Genomic DNA, 27,357 nt, shown 5'->3' on the forward strand with positions numbered 1-27,357 from the left:
AAAGAGGAGCTCATCACCACTCCCAGATATTTCCCAAGGCCTGGTAGTAACTGTGGCTCATAAGGTAATCTCTCAAAACCAGCTTGGTCTAGCCAAGAACAGACTCGTTTGGTGCCAGCACACACACCTGACCCTCTTCTGCAGCTGCTGACTCTGTAGCTGTAGCATCTCCACCTGGGACTCCAGCTCCGATTTCTGGTCCTGAAGCTCCACCAGATCCCTACGCAGCTGCCGTGTTGTCTCCGCAAGATCCTCCTGCTCTTTTTGGGATTCCTCGAGGCGGCGCTGAGCTGCTAAAGCTGCTTCCTGAGAAAGTTCCAAGCATTTGTTGTTTTTCTTCTCACACGTATAAAGGTTATTATGAACCTGAAGCGCCACCATATAATCCTCAAAGGTGGTGAAATGCAGCTCTTACTGCACATGTCACAGCAAAGGAAAGACCATTGGGGAGGTGAAAACCCAACAGCAGCCATTCTCTGCTTCTGCAATGGCCACGACTGTTTTATCAAGGAAGGAAACAAACAAACCCAACCCTATCTCCCTCAACCTCCAAATCAATGATGAGAGGAAGGGAGGGTGAGGAAGAGTGGCCTTGGTCGCTTGGCCAACACAGCAGCTAACTCCAAGTGGCTGGCTAGCCCAAGTTTCTAGCTCAGGGCTCGCTTACCCCTGCCAGGAACTAAAGCCTTGGTCTTATCTATGGAAGAGGCGATCCACCATGTTGATGAACAAGGGAAACTCTGTGTATACACAGCTCGGCTAGAAGGACCCACAGCCTTACTTAAAACAGACAGCAGCTCACCACGCCAGCTGTACACACCAGGCCAGTCAGGGAACCTTGCCTACCTCTGCCCTATGTGAAGTGGCTTAGAACAGGAAACCAAACTCCAGCTTCAGTCTTGGATTGACAGAAGCAGGCATTCAGAACCTTGGTCTCCTCCCTGATTCTCTTACTCTGACTAACACAGCCCTGGCACAGGAGAAAAGGGGCTCTCAGTCCTTGTCAGAGCTGGCAACACCTACATTTCTTTCTTGCTCCAGCTCCTGTTCTTGCTCCAGCACCTGCTGCCTTTTCTTCCTCAGGATCTCCTCCTGCATGGGAACAAACAACAAGAAAATGAAGAAGGCAAATTGGTCACTTGGGGAAGGCCCAGCAGCTGGCACAATTGACAAGCCCTTTCTGGAGTCACACACACTCGCAAAATTGGTGGCAGCCTGCCACACTGACAATAGAGCAGACAGATCTACCCAGGAATTCTCTGGGCTCCTGGTGGTGTGCACGTGTGTTTCATGTGTTTGTGTGGTGCCCGCCAAACACAACTACTTAGGGACAACACTGAACTCCCTGGTGAGCCTGTCTGTTCCAGTCCAAGCTAACCAGAGCATGGTAAATACAGTTTCCCATTCTCAGTTAGCAGGGAGTGGAGCAGACAGAAGAGAAATGTCCAAATGCAGTAACTCCAGATGTTGGCAGATGTAAGTCCTTACAGCACCTCTGGCAGAAGCCTCCTTCCAAGCAAGGCGTTGTCTGTAGCTGCCCAAGTTACCCCCTGGCTGTATGCCTCCAAAATGAACCCCTTCTCCTTCATAAAACAATTTGAGGCCCCAGATTATCCTCCAGGCCCTGTTCTTTTTGTGGAACATGGAGATGGAGAAGACCCAGAGAATGACACCTATGTTCAGAAGATATCAAACAGCTGTGATAAATCTTTGGTGTTGGATTCTTGGGAGATTTGAAAAGCAACAAATCTGTCCAGAGGAATGGAACTCAAACACATACTCATGCAGTATAATCTACAGCAGTGGTTTTCAACCAGTGTGCCGTGGCACCCTGGGGTGCCTTGGCAACACTGGCCTCTGTCCCTCTTTCCTTCCCTCCATCCTCTGATGCCCTCTCGTGTCTCTGGCTCCCAAAGGCTTGCACAGCTGTTTGTTGCAGCAGCCCTGGCTACAAGCTCCCCAGGTGAATGGTGCCCCTGGGGCTGGCCAGGGAGTGCTTCTCAGTGTAAACAGACACCTCTCTTTGGGTTGGGGGGCAGCTCAGAGACCAGGGGTGGCAGCTGCAGGTCCCCAGAGGACTCCCAAGGAGAGGGGAGAGGAGAGGAGGCTGAGGGAATACTCCAAAATAGGAGGGTGTTTGAATAACGTTGAGAGGCTGCCAGCTCTGCAGGCAAGGGGTGACATAACTGGGCTTCTGAGCCCCACAGGGGTGCCGCCAAAAGAATGTAGTTTGTCAAGGGAACTGTGGACTAAAAAAGGTTGAAAACCTCTGGTCTACAGGATCCAGCTGCCTGAAGACAGATGCTGAAGCTTCCCTCCATGGGAGAAAGCCCTGGGTCATGTTGAGGATGACTTGGCCTTTTTTTGTTGGCTTTCTCAACTGGAGTGCTAGATGGTCGGCTGGTTTTGAAAACTGCTGGGTGAAGACCAGATTGAGGAGGGCCAAGTACTTCAAAAAGGTCTAGAATGTATAGAAATGTTGGCTGAAACCTCTTCTGGCATGAGAGGGTTGGTGGTCTTTCATCTAGTTCTGGAGAAGCCCAGGAGCAAACAATTAGATCTCCTGTAGAAGGATGTGTCAAGAATGGGATGTGGCTCCTCTACCAGGAGTGTGTTAGACTTTCCTGTATTCTCTCATCCTCTGCTGAGAACAGAAGGACAAATGTACATAGATGCAGGAGCTGGTGGCAAGGCTAGAATCCAGAGTAGGGAGCTTTCTCACAAAGGCCAGGACCTTTCCTGTTCCAATCTTCAAGGACGTCAGTCTCACAACTATCAATGTGGAATTAGCAGCACATCTGTGCTCACCTGGGCATGGAGCTGAGAGAGTCTTGCCTCCATATCCTTGGCTTGGAGCTCCAGTTCTGATTTCATGCTCTGGATCTTTTGCTCCTGGTACAAAGAGAGTGATCAGACATGCAGGTAGGTACTGAAGTCTTCCACAATATTCAGCAACAGTCAGTCAATAATGTCACACAGAACATGGCAATCACATGTCAAATGGGATGGAATGAAGAGGAAGACTTCTAGCAGTATGACAAAACAACTCGCAATATCTAAGGGGGGGGAGCAGTACCCACAACCCTTCCTGCACCATATCATGGGCTAACAGATTGAGGTTGAATCCTGCGAAGACAGTAGTACTGTTTTGGGGGGACAGGAGGCGGGCAGGTGTGGAGGACTCCCTGGTACTCAGTGGGGTAACTGTGCCCCTGAAGGACCAGGGGCGCAGCCTGGGAGTCATTCTGGACTCACAGCTGTCCATGGTGGCGCAGGTCAATTCTGTGTCCAGATCCATCTGTTTATCAGATCCATCTGGTACGCAGGCTGAGACCCTACCTGCCCGCAGACTGTCTCTCCAGAGTGGTGCATGCGCTAGTTATCTCTCGCTTGGACTACTGCAGTACACTCTATGTGGGGCTACCTTTGAAGGTGACCTGGAAACTACAACTAATCCAGAATGTGGCAGCTAGACTGGTGACTGGCAGCGGCCACCGAGACCACATAACACCGGTCTCGAAAGACCTCCATTGGCTCCCAAGTACATTTCCGAGCACAATTCAAAATGTTGGTGCTGACCTTTAAAGCCCTAAATGGCCTCGGCCCAGTATATCTGAAGGAGCGTCTCCACCCCCATCATTCTGCCTGGACACCGAAGTCCAGTGCCGAGGGCCTTCTGGTGGTTCCCTTGCTGTGAGAAGCGAAGTTACAGGGAACCAGGCAGAGGGCCTTCTCAGTAGTGGCACCTGCCCTGTGGAACGCCCTCCCACCAGATGTCAAGGAGAAAAACAACTACCAGACTTTTAGAAGACATCTGAAGGCAGCCCTGTTTAGGGGAGCTTTTAATGTTTAATAGACTATTGTATTTTAATATTCTGTTGGAAGCCGCCCAGAGTGCCTGGGGAGACCCAGCCAGATGGGCAGGGTATTATTATTATTAATAATAATAATAATAATAATAATAATAATAATAATAATAATAATTTCCACTTCAGAGATACAACTTGGGAACTGCTCTCTAATGAGCAGTTTCCACACAGCTGGTGCAGTTTTAAAAGACCTAATTCCAGGAGTGCTTTCCATGGAGTTAGTAGTCTTGTGTCCCAGCCGGGTGCAGATTCTGTGGCTGGGACCTGCGGGCACGCAAGTCATTTAAACTGCTGGTGCGAAAGCGTCTCCAATGGGTCTAGTTATGTTTCTGCCCCCCAGCCACAGCACTACAGTGGGGGAATAAGATCCACGTGCCCCTCTGAAGGGACTCTCATGCTGTCCATTCTTCCCCGCCCCTTTCCACCACCACTTCCCTTCCCTACCTGGTCCGAATGACTCTTGTGCAAGTCCTTCAATTGTTCGGCCTGCTTTTTCTGCAAGGCATCAAGCTCTGCTTTATGGTGCAGCTCCAAACGCTCCTGCTCACTTTGCAGGGTTGCCAGCAGCTCAGCCTTCCGCTTCCTCTCCTGCCACACATCAAACACAAGAGTTAGCTCTAGCCATACAGTGGTACCTCGGGTTACAGAGGAAGGGAGGCCACACTCACAAGCGGAGCTCTTTCCAATCCTCAAACGCCTTCACCCACACATCTAGGTTACTGGTGTGCAAAAAGGACATAGCCGCATGCTAGCCACATGCAGCACTCACTTTCCCCACCAAATGGTTTGGCTGCAGGCTTACCTCATCCTCATTTTGTGCCTGGATCTCAGCTATGGTTTCCCTGTGTGCCTCTTGCATCTTTTCCAGCTGCCTCGCATGGTTGCGCTCAATTTCCTGGCGCTTCTCCTTCAGGAGATCACTAAGCTGTAGGGATGTCAAAGGAACCCTGGCTAAGCCAACAATCCCAGTGGTTAAGCTGCCATTCCAGCAGTGGCTTACTTTTCAGCGGACATGGCCTGCTGGGAGCCCCTTGCCTATGGTGCTTCTGAGCTTGAGTGGGTAGCCAGAGTGCTGCTTCTAGACACAATCTAAGATCCTACTTGCTACCTGTAAAATTCTGAATGGCTGGCTCTGTGCATGTGGACAAGCCACCACCATCCAACTGCCTCATCTGGATACTGCGAAGCACAGAGATCTCCAAGTTGCCTTGCCACCTCCATGAGGATCTGGGGGTGCCAGCACAGAGACTGATTCCCATCTTTCCGGTCTCGGTTCAGGGCAAGGACCAGTAGCTGGAGAAAGGAAACTTGTGGGTCTAAAACCTCAATTGCCTCTCCTGATTCAAATGGAACAGAGAGATAAAAGGTGGGATGGCATCTGCATATTTCACTCAAAATCTGCCAATGACGGCTCCCAGAGGCTTCATATAGCATGGGGGACAAGATGGAACCGTGCAGTACAAGTCCCATGGCAATGAACAGTAGCCTCCTATAACTTTCTGTAAATGGGCCTCAAGGTATGTGTGGAAGCACAGTGCCCCCTACCACCAGAGATGCTCTAGAAGGACACAATGTTCAACAGTATTCAAAAGTGGCTGAGAGATTGAGAAGAATGGGCAGAGTCACACTCCCCACCATTGCCTCTCTCATAAACCAGGATGGCCAAGGCAGTTTCAATGCCCAGTGTTCCTGGCTGCTTTTCTTCACTGGATGAGAAGCACAAGGGAAACCCTCCTGAAGGTATTCTCTGCACCTCAAGGTAAAAGTGAGGATACGCAAATAACTATTCCTAGTGCTTGGCAGCTTCTAGGCTAGGAATGCTCAGCTCTTTCTCTTGAATGCCTAATTGAGCCTTCATGGCAGGACTCTGTGTCCACCAGCAGACAGAAAGCTGGCTCTGGGTGCTGCTGCTCTTAATCATGCACTGGATTTTGGGTTTTTTGGAGTTAGTTCATGCAATGGTTCCTCCACACCATTCAACATGCCCCACCCTTGCAAGCAGATAGCACAGACTGGCTCAGAGTAATTTGGACTCTGCATACATGTGGGATACTCAGCAAATCCAGGCTCTGTTTCTTCCTCATTACCTCTCGCTCATACTCAGCCACCTGATTCCTCTTCTGCTGAACATTTTGCTCTGTACTCTCCAATTGCTTCTGTAATTCTGCCTCCTCCCTTTTATGGGCTTCTGCTATCTGCATCTGGAGAGCTGAGACAACCTGCCAAAAAAGGATGGAAATCTTTATTGAACTGTCACTGAATGTGTAAAGCAGGCAGCTTGCTGTTTCCTACCAACATGCTCTGAGCTGGTAAAGCTAGAAGTTTTCAAGTGAGAGACCGGAATGTTGATCGCTGACTATATTGGCTGTTGCAATTCTTACAACAATTAATCTGCTTTTATTGGAAAATGACTGATTGCCAGTTTGATCTGCAATCAAGTTGTCTGAAACGCTGCTTTGAAATCCAGATGTGGTGAAAAACAGGATATATTTTTTTAAAATAAAATAAAACTAAAATAATAAATATAATAAATATTTGGCCCACATCATCTGAATGAGTGCAGGCCCCGTCTTGGTAGAAAGGGGAGCAAAGTGGGAAAGAAAAACAGAAAAGTGACAGGGTTTTTTAAAATAGAGAGCTAAAAGGAAGAAAGAGGTTTCTTGTCTGGGTTACTAGACTGACTTGAACTCGGCAGTGGCTGTGCGGCTTGTTGGTCATGAAAATGTTGTAGGTACAGAAAAAGGCATGCAGGCAGCAACTTCCATCCTGATAATTTACCTTTTCGTGTTCTTCTTTTGCTGCAGATTTTTGCAGCTGAATCTCTTCTGCAAACTGTTCCTTTAGTTCCTGCATAGCCTGGAAAAGCATAAAGTAGTCAGTCAGTGTCTATGGGCTGTATTCAAGGCACGCATTCAGTCAGTGTCTATGGGTAGTATTTCCCTTTGCACATTCAACCCCCAACCTGGAACCCTTCCTAATCTGCTCCAGAGGGTTGGGAGCAAAACCCAGAACATCTTTAGGGGATGTGTGGGGAGAGGAGAGGCAGGAAAGTTCCACTGCGCAGCGAGTGTGCTTCTGTTCCCCATTTTATCTTCTCAAAAACCGTGAAACAGGTCAGACTGAAAAACCATGACTGGCCCACAGCCCTGACTGGCTTCAGGGCTGAGTGGGAATCTGGATCCGTATCTCCCCATCTTAGTCAAACTTTAGCCACTATGACACACTGCTTTTTTTGCCACTGCCCGAGTGGCCTTGAACCTCATTAATTTCAGTACTCTTAGCTAATCATTTAACCCTTACTTTGGTCCCATTCACAATAAACTACAGCTTGTTTCAGACAATGGCTTGGCAATGTGTAAACCAGGCATTTGTGGGTGTGACAGCTACCCCCAAGCAGGTCAACAACATTTGCACCAGATACAGTCAAAGCTGACTACCCAAGATCTCATGCCTACCAACACTTACCCTGCAACCCACCCTTTTGAGAGAGAGAGTGAACAGACAACCCCTGATGCCCATCTCCATATACTGTAGACATGGGCTGACAACAGCAGCAAAGCCGTAATTAAGAGCTAATACAAGCGCTTGCAGGTACAGGATCCTACTGCCGCCCTCGCCCTCCTCTCCTTAGTTTGCCAACCTGGGTTCTTCCAGGGGCAAATTCGCAGAAGCTCACCATTTCATTTTCTTTGACCAGCCTCTTCTTCAGCTCGTTGAAGGTTCTTTTGATCTCCTGCTCCAGTTCCATTTGTTCTGCCTGCTCAACAGCTTCTGCTTCCTTCTTCACCCTTTCCAGAGAAAGCTGCTTCTGCGCCTTCAGTTCATCCTCTTCCGACTGCTGAAAGGATTCCAGCTCCTCTCTGAGCTTCTGCAGAGCAGCCTCCTGGGCCAGCCTGAAAAGCAGCCAGTGAGACTAAGACAGAAGCAGACCCTTTCTCCCTTCCCCTCTTGCCAAACCATGAACCAAACCAACGAGAGGTTGCAAACCTCAGGCCCTTGAGTTTGCCAATTTGCTGACTGGGGAAACGCAGCCGGGATGCCAGATGGAATGTGGCACCCCCTCATAATTTATGTGACCCAACAACAGGGTCAAATTCTTCCACCTGCTGCTAAAGAAAAATCTACGTAGCTGGATATGATCCCCAAGCATTACTGGTCAATTGCTTGAAAACTATAGACTGACTGCAAAAGTTTTCCATCATAAAAGCATTCATAGAACCTACTGTGGCCTCTAATTGGAGCCAAAAATAACCCCCAAATATGCTTGCAAATACATAGGTAGTATTGGGGCCAGCTGGACTCATGGGGAAGACGATTCCACAAATAGTGCACGATCACAAAGAACTTATCCCATGTCGCCACTGAAAGTACACCCCTTTCTGTGCCTTCTTGTATTTTAAGAGCATAAACATAGCACCAAGGTGGAGAGATGGCAAAGGCCTGCACCCGGGCCCTGGATTTCTCAGCTGTAAAAACCTCCCTGGCATTGACTGCTAGGAGGTTATGGTGTCGCAAGGGATAGGAAGCCCACAACTATAACGGCAGGAAGACACTGGAGTGCTCAGCAGCACACGGTATCACTGTCCTTCATTCAACCACTTCCATTTTCACTCGAGACTTTTATGGAGTCTCGGGAAATGTTGAAGCTGCAGAATCAGCACTATCTTGCCATAACACCAAAGTCACTGGTCTGGAACGAAGGCTACCTTGGTAGTGACTTTTCCTCCGGTGATTTTTACAACGAATTGTAAACAGTGTACATTCTCAATAGTCTCCTAGGCTGGAAAGGGTACACTCCACTCATTGCACAAAGCTGGTTTAAACACAAGGCTAATCACTGCACTGCCAAGGCCACCAGCTTCCACCTCCACAGCAAAGGATAATATTTGCAGAAAACCCTGCCTATTCAAACCAGCACCTGATCTTCGCCTTCTCTGCCTCTGCTTCAGAATGGATCTGGGTTTGGAGTTTCAGAAGTTCATCTTGCAGCTCCTTCCTCAAGCGCTCCTCCTCCTTCTGCCTAGCAGCCTCCAACTCAGCTTTTAATGATCTAAGAAGCAAGCAGAAAGTGATTTTTTGGGAGGGCGGGGGTACATCTCCTTGCAGCAATGGGAGCACTGCTGAAGTCCAGCAGACAACCTCAGTAGTGTGCAGCAAAAGCGAAGACAACTTGCTCGCAATTTCCCAAGCAATCCAAGTGTGAGACTGATCCAAGCAACTGAGATTTGCAGAAGATTCTACAAAGGAAACCTTCCATAAGTTTAGCATTCAGACTTCTCCACATTCTCACTTCCAACTCTGGCCCTGTCCTTCAGATGTCAGCCAGGTGCTCAAGCTTCACCTGTAACAATAGGCTGCTTTAAGACTGCTACAAATGAAGATGTTGCTCCATGCAGGCTTGGGACAGATGAGGAGAATGCAGGAAGCCCTTTGACTAGAACCTAAGCCATGAAAACTGAACCACCAGCTGTATTCAGGCCTCACTCAGTGGCTCGGATTAGGATTAGGATCTCCCTCTACACCTTTGCCACAGAGGATCCTGTTCAAAATTACACACACACACAGCACCATTTTCTGTATTTTTGTCCTACTACTTCCAGCCTCTTTCTCTTCCTGACTAAAGTCATTGTTTAAGTGGACTACCCTTGATTATTCAAGAATGTTTTATCCAGTAGCCTTCTGCTGTATGTGGCCGAAAATGTTTTTATGCCTAGCTTAACTGCTGACCCTGACCCCAAAGGCCAAGCAATGCAAGAGAGGCCATTGCAGGTGTGTCACAGTCCTATACAGAACACAAGTGAGTAGAGAATCAAATGAGATTATCCTGTCATGACTCGCTCCAAAGTAGCAGCTGCTGATGAACAGGCATAGCAAGACTAGCTGCATAGAATAGCACCAAGAAAGCAATATGCAACTTTCTCTAGTGAGGAGCAAATGAACTTCCTAATGAACTCCAAATAGGAAGCTTCTGTTGAACTTTTTTGTTGGGAATCTGGAGTCCAACACTGAATGTGGCAGAGACTTCTTTCTACCCTTGCAAGGTGGGGGTGGGGGTGCCTAAAAAGAACTGAATACTTGCAAGCTGTAAGACATACCACTCCCATGGACTAGCATCTCTTCAAAAGGCCTTCCACCCTCTATTAGCTGCAGGGGATTCACTGCAGGGAGGAAAAGAAGCAAAACAGCTGTATGTGGATGGAACTCACTGGAGGGCATCCTTTTTCTGCTGATGGAGCATCTGGATCTCCTGCTCCTCTTCTTGCTGTAGTTCTTCTTGCAGCTGCTGCATTCGCGTCTCTTTTTCTTGCAGCAAATGTATTTTTGCTTGTTCCAGCAAAGTGTGATGCGCTTTGGTTATTTCCTCAAGGGAATCCCCAGCATGCTTTTCCCAGGACATTTGCTTACCCTCAGCCTCAAAATTCCTGCCATTAAGAGAAACTTTCCACATTAAACACTCGGATTAGCAGAGAACAATATAGCAACAAGCACACTTCACAAAGCTGTCTTCTTCCACAAGAGAAGTCAGCCTTCCCAATACACTACTATCTCCACCTACTGTCCCAGCTTCATGTATGGCATGAAGAACTTACAGCTATACCATATGCTGCCTGCCTGCCACAGGTAGAATAAATCTCATCTACCATGCACAGCAAGGCACAGATTTCAAGATCATATTTTCTCAGAATCTCAGGAGGCTACTAGGCACCACAGCCATAGAAGACTCGGGACTTCGTGGAAAGCATGGCCTCCATGGGGCTGTCCCTGAATAAGTCTGGCCCAACCCATAGCCGCGGACATGCCTTGGACCTGGTGTTTACCTCTATGGATGTTGGTGATCTGACACTAAGTAAAAGTGAAACGAAAGAAGTGCCATGGTCAGATCACTTCCTGGTGCAACTGGACTTCTCTGCGACCCATCCCCTCTGCAGGGAGGTGGGACCAATTCGGATGGTCCGCCCCCGCCACTTAATGGATCCAAATGGTTTCCAGAGAGTGGTAGGGGATGCTTTATCCCATATTGATGGCCTTTCAGCTGATTCCCTGGTGGCCCGCTGGAATGTGGAATTAACCAGGGCTATTGACTGTTTGGCTCCGAAGCGCCCTCTCCGATTGCATGGAGCCCGGACAGCCCCGTGGTTTTCCACGGATCTGAGGGCAATGAAACAATCGTTGAGACGGCTAGAGCACTGGTGGCGGATAACTCATTCCGAATCTGACTGGACACAGGTTAGAGCTCAACGTCGAGCCTACCAAGTGGCGATAGCGACGGCGAAGAAGAATTTCTTCACCGCCTCTATTGCATCTGCAGAAAACAGCAGCAGGAGACTTTTTCAGGTGGTTCACAATTTAGCGGAACCACCTGCAACATCGGGGCCCAGTACGGGCCACATGTTCTCCTGCAATGATTTTGCAAAGTTTTTTGCAGATAAAATCGCTCAGATTCGGGAAGAAGTAGACTCCACCATGGGAGCAGGGCCGGGGCGGGAGAGTGCTAGAGTTTTGTCTAGTCAAGTTGAGTGGGATCAATTCCAATCTGTTACCTCCGAGGATGTGGACAGGCTGCTTGGACGAGTGAAACCAACCACCTGTCTCCTGGATCCTTGCCCATCCTGGCTTATAAAAGCTAGCTGGGAAGGACTGGGCGATGGGCTTTGTGGGGTGGTGAATGCTTCCCTCCGTGAGGGAGCCTTCCCAGACCCGCTGAAAGAGGCGGTTATTAAACCGCTTCTTAAAAAAACATCTTTAGATGCGGCCATGATGGCCAACTATCGCCCAGTCTCAAACTTCCATTCTTGGGCAAGGTGATTGAGCGAGCGGTTGCTGAACAACTCCAGGCACGCCTGGAAGAAGCGGATCATTTGGATCCCTTCCAGTCGGGATTCAGGCCTCATCATGGGACTGAAACTGCCTTGGTCGCACTGGTTGATGATCTCCGGCGGGCTAGGGACAAAGGTGAGAGCTGTTTCCTAGTTCTGCTGGATCTCTCAGCGGCGTTTGATACCATTGACCATAACATCCTTCTGGACCGTCTTGAGGGGCTGGGAGCTGGGGGCACTGTCATACAGTGGTTCCGCTCCTTCCTCCTGGGCCGTGTTCAGAAAGTGGTGGTGGTGGGGGGGATGAGTGTTCAGACCCCTGGGCTCTCACTTGTGGGCTGCCTCAGGGTTCTGTCCTCTCCCCCATGCTTTTCAACATTTACATGCAGCCGCTGGGAGAGATCATCAGGAGGTTTGGGCTGGGTGTTCATCAGTATGCAGATGATACCCAGCTCTACCTCTCTTTTAAATCAGAACCAGTGAAGGCGGTGAAGGTCCTGTGTGAGTGTCTGGAGGCGGTTGGAGGATGGATGGCGGCTAACAGATTGAGGTTGAATCCTGACAAGATAGAAGTACTGTTTTTGGGGGACAGGAGTCGGGCAGGTGTGGAGGATTCCCTGGTCCTGAATGGGGTAACTGTGCCCCTGAAGGACCAAGTGCGCAGCCTGGGAGTCATTTTGGACTCACAGCTGTCCATGGAGGCACAGGTCAAATCTGTGTCCAGGGCAGCTGTTTACCAGCTTCATCTGGTACGTTGGCTGAGACCCTATCTGCCTGTGGACTGCCTTGCCAGAGTGGTGCATGCTCTGGTTATCTCCCGCTTGGACTACTGCAATGCACTCTACGTGGGGCTACCTTTGAAGGTGACTCGGAAACTACAACTAATCCAGAATGCGGCAGCTAGACTGGTGACTGGGAGCGGCCGCCGAGACCATATAACACCGGTCTTGAAAGACCTACATTGGCTCCCAGTACGTTTCCGAGCACAATTCAAAGTGCTGGTGCTGACCTTTAAAGCCCTAAATGGCCTCGGTCCAGTATACCTGAAGGAGCGTCTCCACCCCCATCGTTCTGCCCGGATGCTGAGGTCCAGCGCCGAGGACCTTCTGGCGGTTCCCTCATTGCGAGAAGCAAAGCTACAGGGAACCAGGCAGAGGGCCTTCTCGGTAGTGGCGCCCGCCCTGTGGAACGCCCTTCCAGCAGATGTCAAAGCGATAAACAACTACCTGACATTCAGAAGACATCTTAAGGCAGCCCTGTTCAGGGAAGTTTTTAACGTGTGATATTTTACTGTATTTTTGGTTTCTATGGAAGCCGCCCAGAGTGGCTGGGGAGGCCCAGCCAGATGGGTGGGGGTATAAATAATAAATTATTATTATAATTATTATTATTAGAGCATTCAAGAGAATCTAGAATTCCAAATTCATGGCAGCTGCTTACAGTTCAGAACTTACTTTGAAAACGTAATGGTGCCATATAGCTACATTTCCTAGTCCAGAGCTTTGATAATTCTGCTGCCTTAAGGTATATCCATGAAAGCTGCTTTGATGGCACTGGACTGTCAGGCACTAGATGGAGCCTCCACCAGGCTCAGAAAGGGCAGGCAACTGTCCACATGGTACACAGCCTGGATCCCTGCCATGTTCCCAGGCTTTTAGAGGACTGCTACATTTTCAACACAAAACTCAAGGCCATGACTAGTTATGTTTATTTTACTAGTGACACTGCATTCACTTGGGTTTCTGAGCTAGGAACCAAGAGGAGAGACTATATTGCACAGGGCCAGTTGGACTGTGTGCAGCTATGAAACTTTCCTCTCTTCCTAAAATGCACGGAAAGCCAACAAGAGATGCTTTTAGACAAAACACACTTAACTTGTTTTACATCAAATGCATGTTGTTTTATGAAACAAAACCTGTGATAACCAACTTGAAGAGGAGAGCAAAGAAGGGGCTCAGCTGAGCCTTCAGGGATGAAGAGCACACTGCCCAATTATCCCAGTGAACCATTTCATAGTGAAGAAATACAGGCTGGCCTGAGCTCTAGAAACATTACACAGCACACCTCCATCTTGCCACCATTAAGTATCAATTAGGAAAAGGATTAGGACACAAGTTTGTAAAATACACATTCTCTTCTAGAAACCCTGCCCCCCTCCCTGTATTTATAAGTAGTTGCTTTTGGAGAAGGGCCACAGGGCAGTGACTGAGCGTCTGCTTTGCCATGTTCAATCCCCGGCATCAGTATGAGCAGCTTCCTATGAATCCAGTGCAGACACTTTACTGGGAGGATGACAGAACCCAAAGGAGGTGTGCACCTCAATGTCCCTCCCTCCTCTTGCAGAAAAGGGCCCCCTAGACAGAAGCATATGCCATTGCATCCCCTTACTCTTTGCAGGATGGGTCTCGCTCATTCAGGTCCACCAGCCGGTGCTCAATTCTCATCTTCGTTTCCAAGGTGCCAGAACCTACCGAGACTGCCTTCTTTTCAGACCCTTCAGAACCACTTGGGCAGCTTTTGCTCCTCTCCCTTGGTGGCAATAAAAATGTAAAAGAACAAGGATTTACAGCTTGCCTAATTATGGAGGGCAGAGCCTCTAGTAACAGGGTGGAGTTCTGGCATGCAGCTCTGCAGCCAAAGAGGCAAGAAAGGGCCTCCTCTACGCAAGAGAGAGGTGGGGGGCTGATCACTACTGGGTGCCCGGAAACCACGGGGAGGGAGCCCCAAGAGGGGAACCATTGCCATACAGCACTAATTATGCATATCGCCATTTTTTTTTAACTTAGTTGGAGACAACCCAATGTATGTTATCCAGATACTGGGATTTAATGTATTTCTTTCGAATATCTGGATATCATGTGGAATTTATCATCTTGAAATAATTTAGAATAGTTTGTTTTCCTCCAGTAATTGTTGTAGCTGGCAATTTATAATGTACTGTAAATGAAAATTTCTTCAAATGAAAATTTAGTATAAACACCCTTTCCTTTGAACATCTACTCAGTTCCTTCTAAGAAGCTTACAGCTTGCAGGCAGGTAATTAAGAATTGTACCTCAACTCTGTATCAATACTTTAAATCTGTAATGCCTTTTGTATTTTGCTACGTTCTTTTTTTGGGAATATTTTATTAGTTGAATATAAGAACAACGTATAACCAAATACAAGTAATCAAATTTGCTATGTTCTTATGCTACTGACAAACCTCATTTATCCTCTTCTGTAATGTTCAACTAATTTTATTAAGTAAAGGAAACATGGGGTTGCACTCAAGAGTAGAAACACTGAAATTAAAGGCCATTACTAACAGGTCCAACTAAACTTATGCCTGGGGCTGATCCCTGGATCCTAAATTTCGGTGTGCAGATATGGAGAGGAGGTTATTTCTCTGCCTCCTTAATGTGGCATCTGTAACAGAAGGAAGGGGGGTGTTGCTTAACTGACAAACCTAGGGCCTTGCTATATAAAAAGCACATCCCACCCTGAACAGAGCAAAACCTGCTGTCAAGACACAAAAGGGATTCTGCAGAGGAAGAGAATGAATGAGGAAATAAAGCAAGAATGTGCCCCTGAGAACCAGGGATTTTGGCAGCTGGCTGCTTTGTGACAATACTGTGTGGAATGGGTGAGAAGTGTTGCAAAAGAGCTGTACCTCTTAGCTGATCCTTGGCTTTTGTCCTCTGCTAGGCTGCCTCTGCTTTGGTCCTTCTCCTGTCCTGACCAGTCATTAGTCTACCAGAAAGATAAAAACAGAAAGAAGGGTTTGCCACAATACTGCCATTTCAATGGTATGTGGAGACAGCCAGTCATGAACAGAATTGATCCTTCTGAGCTGAGCCTACAATAAGTGTTGCTGAAAGACAGTTCCAGAGTACAGACAAGATGGTGAAGCCTACAGCTACTGTCTTCCATGGGACAGGATTATTTCACTGGATCAGGCTATCTGTGTCTAGAGAGAATGACTGTGTGTTAGAAAGAATGAATGAATTTGGGAAGATGGTAAGCACACCAGCAATGACTACCCCACAAGAGACCTAACACACCACTTGGCTGGCTGATTCAATAGTGGGTGCTTTCACACACACGAACAATTGCTGTGATGCAACAGATTCCATGAAATGTGCAATAAGGCAATACAGAGACTGCAGAAGCAAGGATGAGAAGCCAGAAACACAAGGCTAAGGGTCTGCAGATGTGCCCCCAGCTTCTGTATGGATATCCCATTGCAATCTCTTTCCCCAGTCATAACACACTGCCTACACTCCAAATAGCCCCCAACCTACATGGTCCTCTCTGCTCCAAAGCACCAGGGAAAATGATACAGCAACATTAAGATGCAAAAAGGAAGGATACTAGTTTTTTATTATTCACATACAATGATGGGGAACCTCCAGCCCACTGGTAAAAATCAGGCTTAATGGGGTTTCTAATCTGGCCTACAAGGCCATTTCCTCCAAAATCACACCCACCTGCTGCCATATATGGGAAGCTAAAAATGTGGCTGCAAAGACAACAGCAAAAGTACTCTTCTGGTGACTCTTGGCAAGCAAGGGTTGCGGCAAGTTACCACTAGTATTGATTGTGCGTAATCAGGAACTCCACGGCACAGCCAATCCCTGTGGGGCATGCTCTAAACGCTGAGCAGTTGAGCGGCATGTATAGGACACCTCACTCCTTCACTCCTATTCTATCCTAGAATCATGAGCTTCTGCAATCCAAGTTTCAACCACCAACTTATGAGAATAGGCACATCATATGTCTGTGTGGCCTCCTCACCAGCTGTTCTCTGCATACCTGGAAATGACCTGCTGGATAAGCAGGAGTATATAGCAAGACTTCTGAGACAGGCTCACAACTTTAGGGTGGTTGGGAGCACTGCCTGTTAAAAGTGGACATTTGTTCCAGCTTAAATCTCTATGAGACCTGCCCCTTTTCTTCATACATTACTTTTCACTCTCCTAGCAAGTCGGCTGTAGGAGCAAACTCCAAGACAACATGTTCGAAGAGGAGCCCATGCAGCTCCACAATGCCACTTACCTGTTCCTTCCAAGTGCTTTCAACCATGGCTCTGCTCACTGCAAACTTTGGAGTTCCCAGGACTGGAGGCAACACATCCATGACGTTTTCAAAGCTTGGGCTCTGGGAACCAAAGCCCCCAAGAAACAAAGGGGTAAGGAGAGATTGGCATTCCAAGAGGCTTCCCTGCTTGAGCTCTCAAAGGTAGTGTTGAATATGGTGCTGAGGATCCTCAGGCTGATAGCCCTGGGGGTCCCAAACATTCAGGCTTCGGCTACCTTCTCTGGAGCAGCTCACGACCAAGGCCTCTGTGACAAACATGACACCCTGTCTCAAATGAACGCTGGACCAATACACAGCGCAGGACTTGAGATCTGATCCTCTGACTTGAACATGGTGGTGTGTAAGGGGGGTGATCTGTGACTGGGGGAGCAGATAGTGACTCATCTTAATCTACTTAAATATGTCAGAACAGGGGCATAGGGACCTTGGAGGTTACCAATGTCTCCTTAAGGAATGGAGTGGTTCTGACTGCTCTGAAGATGGCAGCAGTGAGGCTTCTGTTGAAGAAATCTGGTTTAGATATCTTAGCCTGAGATGAGCTATCAGCCAGTCTTGAATGTGCCATTCTTGGGGGGAAATGGTGTGAAGACCAGTCAACTCCAAGCAGTGCTGTTGATATTCACTGTCTGGATCAGACCTAGTTTGGGGGTGGAGATGGTAGAAGTCATCTACCCGGACAACCAAGGCTAACGAACTTGGGGTGTGGGTGGGGTGGGAGAGTGTGTGGTCCCATTAGTTATTCCAGACCCTCTTCTAGGCCAAGAGACCGGGGCTTTGGACCTGAAGCCAGCAATGATATTGATACTGGGTACAAAGCAAGGTGCAATGGTACTTGGAACTTCATCCACACAAAAACAGACCAGGAGAGTTGGTAAGAAAGTCCTTAAAAGGACCAGCCCAAGAGTTATGCGCTCTCCAAGAACTCCATCTTATTTTTTCAAAGAAGTTTCTATTTCTTCTTCCTACTCTCTTACTACTCATGTTAATGGCAGACTCACCACAACGCTATGCGGCTCAGGGTCCAAATGGTCAGAAACCTGCCATTCCTTCATTGGATTGCTGCCTTCAGAAACCTTCAAAAGCAAAGGGACACACACCCATCACCAGTTTTGCACACTCTGACTGACTGGAAAGCAAGCTAAAAAAGGTGAGGAGTGACTGACCCACAGCATTCTAAGGTGAATGCCTTGAATATTTTAACCCACAAAAATACACAAACCACCAATGCAGCAGCGAAAGTATCTGAGATGTCAAATTGCTCCTCAAACCCTGCCAGATTTCTTCTATGGAATTTCTCTCTTGGTCATCCAACATCACATCCATAGCATTTGGGGCTGATGTGTTTACTATAGCCCAAATGCTGTTCCTCTTTTAAAGATGATCTGAGGATTGGCTTTTATTGGGAAGCAGGCACTTTAAGCCCCCAATACCAGGAAACTATCCAAAAAACAGGGTGGATAAAAATCAATGATCTATATTTTTTAAAATAAAATAAAATTTAAAAAATCGGATTTTTTTTATTTAAATCAGATTTTTAAAATAAAATGCATTTGGAGGAAAAATCTTTCTACAGATAGTTTTCTATTTAAGTTACATTATAGTCCAAAGGCTATTCATTAGGAAATAAGGAATTGTTTTAAGTTTTTAATGTGTGCTAAAACTCAGTCCAAGGTTTTCGTTTTTTAAAAAAATAATTTAATCACATCAGCTAACAAACATGGATACATATGCTATAATATTTTTGATTAGTTAAATAAATTGTTTAAATTGTTATTAAGGAAATAATTCTTTTTCTCCTTTCAATAAAGTACAGCAGAAAAGTTGTCCAAATATAAACAGTTAACTTATTAAACCTCACAATAATTTCATAATTATCTGTCAATGTATTTCTAATAGTATAACCAAATCAGTAATTTCTGATATAACTGTAAAAACTACTGTGAAAATTTATTATTCCAAAAATGAAATCTTCATCTCGTTGTAAATACTAATATTATACCAGCAAGAATGAGTCTTTCTGTACAAAAAATGATTTAAATCAAGTCTTACTGACTAGTGATTTAAATCAATTTGATTTAAATCAAATCCACCCAAGTACATACCTCATTGTCAAAGCTGGCACCAAGGGCACTAACATCCATATGCAGGTTCTTGAGAAGCCCACCTGTCCCACGAGGACTCTGGACATGCAACAAGGAGCAGAGAAATGTTCAGCTGTGCATCCAAAGCCATACTTGAAGAACTGACACTGGGGACAAAGAAGGCAACAAGAGAGGGTCCTAATCTGCTCCCTCACCCTAACCACAAGCAATGTAGTGTAGGGATCTTTGGGGGAACCAGGGCTAGAAGAACTAGAGTGGGGATTTGGATTTATATGCACAAATTGGCCCCTTCTCAAGGCTGGTGAGCCTACAGGTACATGGGCATAATGAAGCCAGAGTCTGATTACTGTATCAAGAGTTGCGCCCTTCTGCGAAGAATTTAAAACTGCAAGAATCACCACTTATACAAAGACCTATCTGTCCTGCTGCGCGTTCCACTTAGAAGCATGCAGTAAAATAGGCATTGCACCAACTCTTTGTGTTTCTTTCTGTGCAGGGAAGCCAGGAGACTTGAAATGGACAAGCATCATAGTTGAGTGGCGGATAATCTTCTTTGCATGAGGACTCGGGTTCAATCCCCAATGGCATTTCCAGTGGGGTACAGAACATGCCCCATTTGAAACCCTGGAGAGCTGCAAGTGATCAGTGAGGGCAGTACTGAGATAGATGATCTGACTTGGTATAAAGGCAGCTTTGTATGTTCCAATGTGTCCACTATTTATCAGATAAGAAAGGAATACGCACAGCCCTCCATCCCCATCTCATAGAGCAACTCTGTTTATCAAGCACTACCACCTCATTGCTGCAATCTTCCTTTTCTGCCCCATTAGGAGTCAGCTGGTTTAAGGATGCTTCCTCTTCTTCGTCCACAGATTGAAAGAGACTTTTCTTGCAACTGCCAAGCTTTAAGAGACGAAAACATGCATACATCAGAAGGATTAAGTAGATAATGCAAAGCAAAAGAGGCAAAAAGCCACACAAACAACTTTGCATGTTCATAAGCACACCCACACGAGCCAGATTTTAGTTGTTTACCATTGTATGTGCTGGTGCCTTCGGTTCCACGGCACTTCTCCCATTTGTATTGTGTAAGTTGCAGGGTGCACTGACTGGAGCATCCACAAACCCACGTAATGGAGCAAGGCTCCCCAGGGGAGACTGGACAGGGGCTAGTATAGGTCCTGGAGACTGGAAGATTTCAGGGAGGGGGAAGACACAGTAACAAGGTAAGCAGAAGCTGTCTATGACTATGCTAGAAGTTCAACAGCAGTCTGACATGGCTTCTTACGCGCTCTTTCTCTACCTCCCACCTCAATAATAGAACTGCTTTCCTGGATCACAACAGACTGAAGTTTGAAGTGTCAGCAAGAGCTGATCTCATTTTGGAGAGGGGACAACAACGCAAGCACACAAGTGTGTGGCTTGCATTAGCAGTGTTTCTCAAACCTGGGTCTCCAGCTGTTGTTGGACTACAATTCCCATCATCCCTGGCTAGCAGGACCAGTGACCATGGATGATGGGAGCTGCAGTCCGACAACAACTGGAGACCCAGGTTCTGTGTTAAGGTCTAAAAAACAAAACAAAAAACTACACCTGTCTGAAAAAACTGCAGTACAGTTGTCCCTTGAAATAAGATGAGAATGAAACCCAATGGTCAAATCAGGTTGATTCACTCAAATGCCAAATGCTCTTTCAGGAACTAATAAGCAATGCAACAGGGAGGCATCTATCTCCATTTCCACATTAAAACGACATGCCCAGGCAACACAGCCAGACTGTGCAGCATCTATTTATTTGCAGCATGTAAAGGGATTGTCTACAAGCTTAGAGGAATCAGCAGTTGGCAAATGCTACAGATACCTTAGAAGGCTACACCAACCACCAGAGCTACTAGCTACGCCACCTGCAGAAGATGGCACCCTTGGCCACCACAAGATATTCAGTTCACTTCTGAAAGAACTGAAACAAGTAACCCTTCCACTTATTCATTCTGTAAGTTTATACCAGGCAGACAACTAAAAACACAGGAACTTTTTTTTTTGAGGAGATTTATAATTCATCCTGTATTATGGTCAATCCCAGAGTAGAGTGCAGCGTTAAAATACATGACACAAAACAAGGCAGAATAATCTGAAAAAAATCAAACCGCAACAACAGTAAATCAAATTTACATCACAGCACTATGAGAGTGACAAAAAACCAAACAAACCTCTGAGCAAGATGCATAAAGTCCACCAATCAACTATGTGAGGGGAGAAAGCTGCAGACCAGCCTGTGCTGCCTACCAATGCCATGCATGTGATGGGAAACTATAGGCATATGACTTCTTTCTGCATATATGCTCCAATGGGACTCGACTGGAGGAAGTCCCACTACAAAAAGGGCCTGTCTTCACCAGTACAGGTTGGCTCCCCCAGAGGTGTTCAAATAAACACACTAGTTAGAGAACACACTGGCCTTGTGGTGCATGAATGCAACTGGGTAGCCACAAGATTATTTTCAGGTGCTCCTCAGATGCAATGACTAGGAATTATGTGGGAAACCCAAGGATGGGAAAAGGTGCAACCTTAAAACACCAGAGGAGATCTGGGTAAGCAGATTCCTTGCAATTCTACTCAACAACTGTCACACAATAACCATTAACCATTCCTTCACCCATCCTAAACTTCCCATCAGATTTTATATGAGACTATTATTAAGGATTGTACTCAATGCAGTAGCACTAATGAGAATGTTCTGGCAGCAAAATGATTTCTCCTTGAAGGCAGCTTTGGAACCTTTGCAGGCTCTCTCCCCTCTGCTCTTCCCCAAAGCTGTTTTGGGGTTTTCCCACAACACTTACAGCAGCTTTGGGAATAATGCAGGGGGAGGAGAGGAGTGACTCCCTCCCTGACAATTTAGTGAATTTATGTTGTTGAAAACTGCCTAAATAAACTGTCTCCCTGGGCTCCTATGAGAGGAACAGCAGGATAATATAAACGAATATTAATTTACTCAACTATTTCAGTTATTATTCTTTTATAAGTGGGATAGGTTTATCTCTTTATCCACAGTCTCCCAAGGACTGGCAAGATGAGCAACCATCGAGTGTCAGTATTGGGTCAATACCAGGGAAAGACCTTGCAGCGGCCTTTAGAGAGACCAGGATCCAGATCTCCACTCAGCCACAAAACCTACTGGATTACTTCTGATCACTCTGTCTCAGCCTAACAACCTTGCAGTGTTGATGGAAGGATTAAAGGGAGTGGGGGCTCCATATGCAGCATCCTCAGCTCCGCAGAAGAGCAGAGATACTATAAAATAAACACGTATAATCTAAACTGCCTACCTCTTCACCTCCATCTCCTCCTGGTGTAAGCTCAGGCCAGCTGTCTTTCTTTGCCAGTGTTCTGCTCTGCACTTGCTCTCCTTCTGCCTGCCTATTTTGAATGAAGAACACCTGACCCTCGACTGGACTCTGGAGTACCCCTGCCTTAAAGACTGCAGCTCCTGGCCTAGGCCTCATCTCCACTTCCGCAGCCCCTTCCTGAGGAACGTAAAGCTCCATGTTCAGGCCAGTGACAAACTCTTCAGAGCCACTTTGCTGTTGCTTGAGTGGTTCAGGTACAGCCAGCTCTGCTCCTCTGGACCTCTTCACCATATGGACCATATGCCGATAAAACTTCTGATCCTCTGTGTAGCACTCGCTTTCTGAACGGTCATTAGGGATGCTCTGTGGTTGGGTATGGGAAGCTTCCAGGAAAGTTCTTTTGGCAACAGCCAGAAGGCCCATGGGGCGGTCAGATCCATGAGTGCTCTGTAGGTCCCAGGAGAAGTTGTCAACTTCTCCCAAGATCTCAGAATCAAGATGGTCAGCCAAGCTGCTTGTCACGCTGCCGCCACCGCTGCCACCACCACCAGAGTGCAGCCGCTCACCATGTCTCCTTTCACCCCTGAGCTGAACTGACAAACCTGCAGCAGCCAACAGAGGACTAGCTTCCCCACCTGTTCCAGTCCCTACTCCCAGCCCAAAGGCAGAAGTCTGCTGCTGGGTGCCCCCTCTTCCACTCATGCTGAGCTCTGTGGCATGGCACTGCTCTTGGAATTTCCTTCCCTTTCTGCTCTCCTTCACTTTAGAGAAAGGCCTCGGGTCGTTCTGCAAAGAATGGATGTCACCTTCTTCCATGATGTTGGGCTCATATGTCTCACCAGCCAACACAAGGGAAACAGCAGCAGGAGGAAACCGCTGAATTTCCCTTTCAATTGTATGCAAGAATCCTCTGTCCCGTCCTATGCAGCTGAAAGGCCCCATCACCCGCTCTCCGGGTGAAGAATCAGGTGACTGGCAGAGGCCACCTTCCTCCATGTAACTATTCTCTTGGTCCTTGCCTAGATTTTCACCCTCGAAGAACAGGGTTCTCACCTTCGGTGTCTCCAGGGCCAGCACAGTCCCATCATCAGTGGGTTCCTTCAGTGCTTGGAAAAGTGGCACAGCAATCTTGGAGCCATCTAAATCAGGTTCTGAATCTGAAAAAACACAAGCAGCTGTACTTCTGATTTCTGCTGTCACATCTTGGCATGACTGATCTGGTTTGCTAGAAGATGAAGCTCTTCCAAGAATCTTCTCCACGTCTGCCAGGATCTGGCGAGTCCGTGGGGTTGACTTGGCTGGCAGAATAGGTTGCAGCTTACTAGGGACAGGACCCGAGTGCAGCCGGGGTGGGTCACTTGGATCAGGAGACATCCCTGAAGCCTTTCCTTTGCGGTTCTTCAGGAAGAGTTCATTCCTTGTCATGAAGCTGCCCTGCTGCTCCAGCTCAGGACTTGCGTGGCCTGATGACAGGACAGGGGATGACACTCTATAAAAGGATGTTGAAGGAAGAATCCCCGGCTCTGACTGCATCTCCTAAGCAGATAAAGGCCATTAAGCAGACTTACAGATTGGTATAATTTGTACAGGTGCCGGTCTTTCTCCCTAGGACAAAGTCTCCCAAGGAAGACAAGTTACATGTAGGAATACCCATGGCAGAATTCCCAATAATATGACTCTGCCTGCATATCCTCCCCCTGCATTTCTGCTGCCCCACATGTGGTTGTTCTTCAGAGATCTTCACATAAACCAGCTGTTCTTACTGACAGCCTAGTTGTTTCCCACCTGGACTCCCCAATCAGCTGCAATGGCCAACCAGGATGGGGTGGAGGAGATCACCACATGCAACTGCTACAGTGTGGATTATGGGAGAAAACATGCTGTAGTCAAATGTGACTTAACCCCTGAATGTCTGGCAGAAAACACACAAAAATACGGATAGGATCCTAATAGCCATATTCACTGAGCTGCACAAGGACAGAAACTTAAGAAAAAGGTGCCCTGTTGAGCCCTGAGCTCAAAAACAATTTACTTGTTCAGCTATGTTTGAAAAGATGCAGACAAAACAAGCCATGTTTTGATTAGGGTGGGTGACAGTGCTACCTTAGCAGCTGCCTTGCAGCTGGCCTTGACTAATGACCCACACCTCCTGTGCTGAACTAGTGCCAGAAGTCTAGATGAAACTCAGCTTGCAGAGAGGGGGTTGCATAGGGCTAAAACAGGTAGATTAAAAGACCTCCAGATTCCCAAACTATCCCTGTACCTTTGATCTCTATGCTGACCTCTCTATCAGTTTAGACTGATATGTCTTAGGCTGCATCCTCCTCCCAACTTCCATCTCTTTCTCACAACCTCAAGATGAGAGGTCATCTTGGAAATGTCCTCTGAAAACAAAGGAGCAAGCATAGCTACCTTTGCCTTCTCTAGATTAGATAGTTAGCTTAGAACAAGAAGCATTTTGATCTAAGTTATGTACCTCCTATAAGACACAGCTTTGTTATTTTCTTACTTTAGAAGTAACTCGCTGTGTGTGATTGCAACAGGTAAAGTCTACTCTCTAGCCAAATTCACAAGCCACACTCTGCACTGCAATAGTCCAGGCAACTAGTACCTGGGTTCAAATCCTCATTCAGCCAAGAAGTTCACTGTGTGACCTTGGGACAGTTAATTTATCTCAGCCTAATCTACCATGTGGGGTTGCAGCGAGGGTAAAGGGGAGGCAGAAGTTGTGTCTACACCATCCTGAGCTCCTTTAAGAAAGAGTGGAATAAAATTAATAATAATGACACTTAAAGACTAAATCCCTCTTCTTGTGCTGAAATAAGGTGGCCCTCTTTCAACTTGGACAGGCACCAATTACAGAGAAAAGATACAGGGATGGGAGAGAAGCAGGAACAGCAGGAAACATGCAAGAAGTCTGCATTTCCTCTAACACCCAGTTCCATCCGGCCCTGTATCCAACTAAGGTACTCACAACTGGATGTTTCAGCAGGTCTTTCTCTTTTTTCTCTTTCTTCTCTTTCTTCTCCTTTTTCTTCTTCTTCTCTTTCTTCTTGAGACCTCCCTGATCCAGGAGCTTCTCCCTCTCCTGGATCACAAGCTGTCGGTAGCGCTCATCACATGGATGTTCCCACGTTGACTGACCATTGGCAAAGTTGAAGTAATAGATGTCCCCTGTGATATCTTGGCTGAAGATGGACATGGAATCTAAGCAGCTGCATATACATGCATACATGCGTGTGCACGCATACCTACACAGGCTCAAGAATATCCTTGCCTTCCTAATCTGAAGGGACTGCCAAGGCCCCCCAAACCCACTAATAGCTTGGAAGCGGCCCTTCCTATGTGAGAGGCAAGCGAAATGGCAAGAAAAGCTAGATGTGAACAGTTGCCTTTGAGCCTCCCAGTGTAATGGTAATTCTTCCCAAGGAAGAGTATGTGATGTGATTACACTTTCCCCCACAGTTATCAGGAAGGTATAAAGCAGCTAGTACAGTGTTTGGAAGGATTATGCTCTAGAAATGTAGCCAGAAAACAGATTTGTTTTAAAGGGTCTCATGGCTTAGGGTCATCAATACAGCCCATACTGGAGAAATTTGAGCATCATCCCTTCCCAACACGTACCTGAGCCACCACCCAAATGCACATTATAGAAACATATCACAACTGTAGATACTCAACTTTGATTCCAAGTTAGCCTGTGTGTAGTCTATGAGTGAAATCGGGTGTACACAAAGCAGAACAACTAAACAGAATGGTACTCTGTACTTCAAACAGCAGGGAGGGGTGATTGTTGTTTTTCAGATTGTCCCCTCACATAAAGTCTCACTGTTATATAAAAAAAAGACCTACCAAAGGAAGGAAACAGGCTAAGTTTTAACCTTGCTCTGTGGTGCACAAACACTATTTGTACATACACTATTTTTTTACACTCACAGATTGTGGGCTTTGGGGGTCTTTATGCCACAGAGATACAGATGAACATGAACAAAAATGACACCCTCCTCCCATGTTCTGCCACCTCATTCTGCAACATATACAGGCTGGGCCTTAATTCCACTGCTGAAATAAATATTGCTCCTCACCATTCCAAGCCTAACGTTAGCTTGGATCAAGTCACACCTGCTTTAGCAGGCTCTGTGGAGTGTGAGATGAGCCAGAGTGTGAGATGAGATGCAGCAGCGGGGGGGGGGGGGGGGGGGAGAGAGAGCAGCATAGGGATGGATGGCTCGAAGGGCATCTCTGCCTTACCAAGGTTTCCATTCAGCGGGCAAAGGGGCCACAATGCCTTCTCGGGCCAGCCACATCAGCTCTGGCTCGACCTCCGGGTCGATCCCAATCACTCGAGCAAACTCATTGATTTCTGCAGAAGAGAAAAGAAGCATCAGGCCGGCCAGGCTGACAGCTGTCCTCAGGAGCTACCTAGGCCCACCCTCCTCCATCACCACCTGCAGGTGCGTCATCCTGCTCCTGCCTGGAGCCACAGGGCCCTCTCCAGGTGCTCTGGGCCCCCCTGAGGGGAAGACTGCTGGCGCTCACCTTGCTCGCTGGGGATGTAGGTTTCATCGTAGTCCTCTTCCAGAATGAGCTGGTCGCCGATCCGTATTGCAGGCCCAGCCATGGCCATCCCCGGAGCGGAGTCTGCTTACACCTGCAAGGCACCACCCGGGAAGGAAGGAGGACACCGTCTGCCAGCGCAAGGAAGGCGGGCAAGCGGGCCCCCCTCCCACCGAGCCCACGAGTCAGGGAGCGGCCCTGCTTCCCGCCTTAGCAAGGCACCGGGGCCTCCCCCGCCTGCCCATCCTCATCCTCATCCTCGCTGCCTGCTTGGGGGCCCTCATGGCCGGGCTGCCCAGGAACGAAAAGCAGGCAGAGGCGAGCTCCTTCGCCCGCGCCGCGGACGGAGAGGAGCCGCCTACGAGAGCGGCCCTGCAGCGCCTTCCCCGCCCCACGAAGCGCCCTCCGCCCGCCCGCCGCGTCCCCCCTCCTCACCCCGCTCCGGTGCGGGGCCTCAGCGCGAACGCCGGGCCCAGGCAACCAGCCGCGCGGCTCTGCGGTTGCCATGGCTACCCAGGGCAGTTGCACCGCGCCGGCCCGCCCGGTTCACTTCCGGCATCCAACCTTGGCAACAAGGCCGCCCGGC

General features: G+C 47.6%; 1 protein-coding gene across 4 annotated transcripts in view; it reads right to left on the reverse strand.

The window, feature by feature from the left end:
- The window catches only part of CEP164 (centrosomal protein 164), a 40,110-nt gene extending 12,753 nt beyond the window's left edge, over positions 1-27,357 (reverse strand). For 2 of the 4 annotated variants that reach the window (XM_079954911.1, XM_079954909.1), the window contains exons 1-22: positions 27,207-27,357; positions 26,754-26,865; positions 26,466-26,577; positions 25,189-25,402; positions 22,194-23,750; positions 19,901-20,053; positions 19,661-19,768; positions 18,866-18,943; positions 17,762-17,836; positions 16,722-16,823; positions 15,337-15,416; positions 14,075-14,215; positions 10,076-10,291; positions 8,788-8,919; positions 7,546-7,762; positions 6,648-6,725; positions 5,957-6,088; positions 4,672-4,794; positions 4,314-4,457; positions 2,809-2,892; positions 1,024-1,092; positions 128-306 (exon numbers count right to left, since the gene is read on the reverse strand). In XM_079954911.1, the coding sequence (XP_079811037.1) occupies positions 128-306; positions 1,024-1,092; positions 2,809-2,892; positions 4,314-4,457; positions 4,672-4,794; positions 5,957-6,088; positions 6,648-6,725; positions 7,546-7,762; positions 8,788-8,919; positions 10,076-10,291; positions 14,075-14,215; positions 15,337-15,416; positions 16,722-16,823; positions 17,762-17,836; positions 18,866-18,943; positions 19,661-19,768; positions 19,901-20,053; positions 22,194-23,750; positions 25,189-25,402; positions 26,466-26,577; positions 26,754-26,841 (4,082 nt within the window). In that variant the 5' untranslated portion in view covers positions 26,842-26,865; positions 27,207-27,357. Of the gene's footprint in view, positions 1-127; positions 307-1,023; positions 1,093-2,808; positions 2,893-4,313; positions 4,458-4,671; positions 4,795-5,956; positions 6,089-6,647; positions 6,726-7,545; positions 7,763-8,787; positions 8,920-10,075; positions 10,292-14,074; positions 14,216-15,336; positions 15,417-16,721; positions 16,824-17,761; positions 17,837-18,865; positions 18,944-19,660; positions 19,769-19,900; positions 20,054-22,193; positions 23,751-25,188; positions 25,403-26,465; positions 26,578-26,753; positions 27,163-27,206 lie in introns of those variants that run through there. The other 2 variants (XM_079954912.1, XM_079954910.1) reach the window with 2 other exon arrangements.

This window comes from Podarcis cretensis (genome assembly GCF_951804945.1).
Source record: "Podarcis cretensis genome assembly, chromosome: 15".
In the NCBI taxonomy this organism is placed as follows: domain Eukaryota; kingdom Metazoa; phylum Chordata; class Lepidosauria; order Squamata; family Lacertidae; genus Podarcis; species Podarcis cretensis.